The 6,000-nt window shown below is 33.9% G+C and overlaps 1 protein-coding gene across 1 annotated transcript in view; it reads left to right on the top strand.

Annotated features, from left to right (window-relative positions):
- Positions 1-253: 253 nt before the first annotated feature.
- LOC145265368 (S-crystallin SL18-like) overlaps positions 254-6,000 on the top strand; it is a 57,529-nt gene continuing 51,782 nt past the window's right edge. The window contains exons 1-2 of the mRNA XM_080121152.1: positions 254-386; positions 5,708-5,803. Coding sequence (XP_079977278.1) covers positions 254-386; positions 5,708-5,803 — 229 coding nt within the window. The remainder of the gene's footprint in view (positions 387-5,707; positions 5,804-6,000) is intronic.

Below are 6,000 nucleotides of genomic sequence, written 5' to 3'. Positions count from 1 at the left end.
ATCTCCAGTAGACTCTCACCAATTTCCCCCACCCAAGTGACTCAGAATATTTCAAATCTGGGTATGTGTGCGTGCGTGCGCGTGTGTGTGTGTGTGTGTGTATATATATATATATATCTCAAGGTAACCTGTGTTAAAGTTTTAAGCTCTTAACATGTTACTGAAGACAAGGCCTGGACATTGGGTCTCTTGGTTGTCTCTTTTGATCTAAAGGAACCGCGCGTGGGAATCGAAACCCGACCACCTGAGGACCATGCCTAAGTACACACTGTATTATTTCAACAGCCGCGGCCGGGCAGAGATCTGCCGGATGCTGTTCGCCGCGGCCAACGTCCCTTACAACGATGTAAGGATCGACTATTCGGAATGGGAGATCTACAGGAGCAGTAAGTAGAGAACATGACATTGCTTATTACTTACTGAGTGAGATATCCGGTGTTACCCGAGAATTATTTTCTTATTAAAAGAAACTGTATATTTTTTTAGGATCTCTCAAGTGAATTTACAATTTTGGCAATGAAGAATTATTATTATTATTATCCCTATTGTATAAAAGGCACTGTGTGTGTGTGTGTGAGGGAGAGAGAGAGAGAGAGAGAGAGAGAGTTAATGAACGTTTGATTTGCTAAGGCCTTTTTCATATCACACAATATACGTGTTAAAATATTCTTCGGGTTTTAGGATTGGGTTATTTTTGAAAAACTTTTTCGTTTTAATTTCCTCATTTAGCTGCAATTTATAAATAACTCATCATACAAAACCTACTAATGTACGTGATTATTCATCAGTTTTGGGATTGAGTTATATATGAAAAATAAAGCACAGATTTTAAATGTTCTGATTAACCGCACTTCGCAACTAACTCATTGAGTGACTCATCTCTTCCTAAGCTTCTATCTATCATTTTCACACTCTCCCAGGCTATGTTGTTTGACTAGCTTATTTTTATTTTATACGGTCTCGCTCCATATTTCCTCTCATCTCAGCCAGAAACTTTCCACTAAAAAAAAAAAAAATAAAAAAAGAATCTAGGACATTGTAGAAATTGCCTTTTACCTTTTGAATGGAGTGTCTTGCTGGTCTTATGTAGTTCTATTAGGTTTCTCGTGCCGGCGGGCTGCCCAGGCATTTTGGGTAGGTCAAAGTGTTTTTCGTCTAGGGGTAACCTTCTCAGTTCACCGCAAAACTGCACACAAAAATGATTACATACGATAATAACAAAATAAAAACAAATATGATAATTAGTCTCTTCTTACGTGCATTCAGAATTTGCAGTCCAGAATATCTGGACGAAGAATTCAAATACTTCATAAACACTTTGAAAACCTTGCAATATCCTACATATTTTATATTAAATGCTAAACAAAAAGCCATAGAAATATTTGCCAGGATAAATGATCAAAAATCATATACACCAGACATTTCTCTCATAAACAGGCATCTTTTACCTACACAAACCAATAATGCAATAATTTGCAACACACTAAAACAAACTAGGAATTCCAATCATAAAAACCACATCACAAACTATGAGACAAATATCAAAAACAACAAAAAATCTCCAAAACAAACCAGTTTCCAATGGAGGCATTTACACTGTTCCTTGCCAAAATTGCCAATCATAGAAATGTTGGTGAAACCCAGCGTAAGTTAGAAAAAAAGCTCAATGAAGAGATATAAAAAAATAGCAATTCTCTCATCAAATGCATTATTCTCTCATCCATTGCAGCATAATCACACCTTTGACTTCAAACAAGCAAAAATAGTTAAATTTATTTCAAATAAACCGCGCCGGAGACTTCTTGAATCTGCGCTCATCGCAAATTCAAGCACAATTAAAAGACGTGCAGGTTTCTATAATATAGCGCCATTAATAAGTAAACTTTTTATTAAAAGAACATAATTTAATTGTAGACACAGGTTAATCCTCTTACACCATAGAAACACCCTCTATAATAATTAATACATATAATCTCAATCAATAAATTACATAACAAAAAATACACTCATTTCATTTCTGTTACACACCTATATTTGAATTTTAACGGACATATTTTTTACAAAAAGAATATTAACTGCGTTCCTATATTTTAAAACCATATTAACGACTATATGACGTGATTAAAAATCTCCCTCCCTTTAACAACGCAGTCTCCCTTACTTTTTGGAATTTCCAACGACTTTTTCCGTTTTTGAAATAGAACAGCGTCACACTTTGCACATGAAAATTATCAAATATTTGTACTGATGTTTTTGTTTTTTCATCCAGAGGAAGTCTCGAAATAAAGACGAAACGTTTATGAACACATAACTCGGTTCAAAAACAGCATACAGAAAATGGACTCTGATTTATGAAAGTATGATAGGTTATGAAAAAGAAGGGTTGTAAAGAGATAGCTTCGAATTTTAGGGTATCAAAACCAAAGCAAAATATGATGAAAGTAAAAATAAAATAGATAAACCCTATAATTTATTATACCATACCTGTTCACACTGAAACACTTATAACAATATTCTGTGGATCTATATAAAAAAAAAATTGTTAAACTTTGTGACATATTTCCATTTTATGGAGGTCAGGCGCGAACGAACACCCCATAATTTTATTAAACCATATTTCTTCAAACTGAAACATAATTATCAAGGTATACTTACGCAGATCGATATGAAAAGTCTTTATTAAAGTTTGTGCCTATTTCTATTCTATGGAGGCCAGGTGCTAACGCAGACCCAACAATTTTATTATACCATCCCTATTTAAGTTAAGACATACTTATCAAAGTATTCTTATGTACATCTATATCAAAAACACTTGTAAACGTCTTTTTTTTAATTTGTAATTTTTTATTTCCATACTTCGTGAACCAGGCCCGTACGCAGACCCCATAATTTTAATGAATCATCATTATGCCAGATCCAACATACCCATTCCTGTGTCTCGATACATCTATCATTATATGCGATCAGTTTTCTATAATAGTCAACCATATAGGATCCTATTGGTGACCAGATACACACACAGATGTTCAGCTTTATATATATATATATATATATATATATATATATATATATATATATATATATATATATTTGTAGTCATCAACATACAGTCCTGTTTTGTTGTATTACAACTCATCAGTGCTGCTAGACTAGCATCTCTCCCAAGCTAAGGATCGAACCTAGAACCGTCGTGATGACAGTCGGCAGTCCTACCCCCTGACTACGGAATCGGTGGCCGAAATTAAATTGTCCGAACGTCTATTTAAATAAACATCCGTCCGCTACTCGTAGAGGGCTCAAACGTTTGTTTGTAAACAAATCGCGAGCTTCGCATTATTTCAGCTAAATTAAGTAGCGAGTAAGATAATTTACGAGAGTGCTCTACCGAAGAGGGGAGCTTTATAAAATATATTTTAGTCATCGACAGACAGACCTGTTTCGTTGTTTCACAACTCATCAGTGCCGCTAGAATAACACTTCTCCCAAGCCGAGGATCGAACCTAGAACCGTCGTGATGACAGTCGGCAGTCCTACCCCCTGACTACGGAATCGGTGGCCGAGATTAAATTGTCCGAACGTCTATTTAAATAAACATCCGTCCGCTACTCGTAGAGGGCTCAAACGTTTGTTTGTAAACAAATCGCGAGCTTCGCATTATTTCAGCTAAATTAAGTAGCGAGTAAGATAATTTACGAGAGTGCTCTACCGAAGAGGGGAGCTTTATAAAATATATTTAGTCATCGACATACAGACCTGTTTCGTTGTTTCACAACTCATCAGTGCCGCTAGACTAACACCTCTCCCAAGCCGAGGATCGAACCTAGAACCGTCGTGATGACAGTCGGCAGTCCTACCCCCTGACTACGGAATCGGTGGCCGAAATTAAATTGTCCGAACGTCTATTTAAATAAACATCCGTCCGCTACTCGTAGAGGGCTCAAACGTTTGTTTGTAAACAAATCGCGAGCTTCGCATTATTTCAGCTAAATTAAGTAGCGAGTAAGATAATTTACGAGAGTGCTCTACCGAAGAGGGGAGAGAGAGAGAGAGAGAGAGAGAGAGAGAGAGGTTCTGCTTTCATAATCATTATGAAACTTTATAATCGTTTACTAGCTGTGAAAAACGTTTTTATACAAATATAATTAAATTCATATTTGCAGGGGGGGGGCTTTAATCTTATTATATCGCATATCCCTCTATATTTATATATATAAACACAAATAATTATCCCATAAAACAATGCAACAGTGCAATGCCTACTAGAAACATTCAGAACTTTCTTAGCTTTAAATTGATATGACACGTGTATTAAAACCTCAGACAAACGACCCCCGCATGTACATTAAAACACAAACACAAATAAAAAAAACGTAAACGATGGCCAGCACTGAAAGACACCTTTGTCTACAACTACATCCGCAACACGAGTATAAATACGACCATTTTTGTTTTGATAAGCAAGCAGAGCAACCCAGCGTGACAGACAGTGAACTTCGGTCCGTTAGCAGCCAGCAGTACAACAGCCCCTCACAGCGACACACATATATATATATATACATATATATATATATATATATATATATATATATATATATAAATGCTTATTTTCGAAATGTTGTTAATTTCAATGTATACCGTTTTCGTTTAAGAATAACAAAATAAAACATAAGAGTATAATTAAAAAACTGGATAAATATAATTAAAAATAAATAAAATGAAAAAGAAAGAACAATTAAATGAAAAATTAAAAAAACAAATAAACAAAAGACGTACACTATTGCCAAAGAAAAAGATGTAAGTGAAGTAACTCTAGTAATGAAAATAACACGAAATATTTTTGTAATTATATTATTATTTTTTTTTTAATGAAAACATTCAAGAAACAATGCTTTATTGAATAAAAATATCGTTAATTCGAAAAATAAGTTTTTCTTCAAAGTTATTTTTATTTCATTATTATGGACTTTAGGGTCTTTTTTCGTAATATTCATGAAATATCTTTTTAATAATTGTTAACATTTAAGATGCTTTATTTTCATAAAAAAAAAATAAATTCCTGTGTTTAAAACTTGAAGTGTTTTTTGTCTTCACACAATAATGCATTTTCACTAAGATTTCTTTTTAAAAAAAATAATGGGTTCATTATATTTTGCGATAATTAATTAATAAATACTAAAAATTTCATTAAAATTAATTGACTTCCTGAATTTTGGTAAAGTTTTCTTTACAATGAAAGGAGGGGTCAAAACGTTTATATATTTTGGGAATCAGTCATTCATTTTGCAGATAAACACGGATCCAGTACATATTGCAAAAAAAATAAAAATAGTTTTTATTAATAAAAGATGCTTTCTTTCTTTCTCTTTTTTTTTAAAGGCAATACAATGTCTTTTGTTTGTTTTTTTTTTCTTCGCGGATTGTATGCTTGTACAAGTATTTGCAAATATTGAATAAGAATTTTTTTTCAATAATTTTCTTTATTACCAGTTGGGTGTATAAGGTGTTGTTAGCGTTTGTATTAACTTAATAGAGCGGATTCTTCAAATTAGACTACATCGTTAAATCCGGTCCACTTTCAAAACAGGATTTTCCTAGGTAGATATGCGCTTTCACCTGAAATGTTTTCTCGTATCTGCGAAACTTGTTTTAAACGTTATGCAATGTTTTTGTCTAATTCAACCATTTTTTTTTTTTTTTTTTTTTACAGAAATGCCCGGATCTTGTCTGCCAGTCTTGGAGATAAACGGAACCATCCAAATTCCACAGACAATGGCGATTGCTCGGTATTTAGCCAGACAATTCGGTAAGAACAATTTTTTTCTTTGTTCATCCTGTCTCCGATGCGGACTGTACCTTTATGGTCTCCTCGTTCGTCGGTCACGATTCTCTATAAAAAAAGATATTGAAGAGTGTAGGAAAGAGCAGAGAACTCTGTATGGCTCCAAACACTCCCTTATGGTGTCCTCTTATTTTGAACCACTCCCCTATGATGCCATCGTT

Source organism: Euprymna scolopes, chromosome 40 (genome assembly GCF_053919585.1).
Source record: "Euprymna scolopes isolate OS-2025 chromosome 40, ASM5391958v1, whole genome shotgun sequence".
Classification (NCBI taxonomy): domain Eukaryota; kingdom Metazoa; phylum Mollusca; class Cephalopoda; order Sepiida; family Sepiolidae; genus Euprymna; species Euprymna scolopes.
This window is presented reverse-complemented; position numbering and strand designations above follow the sequence as displayed.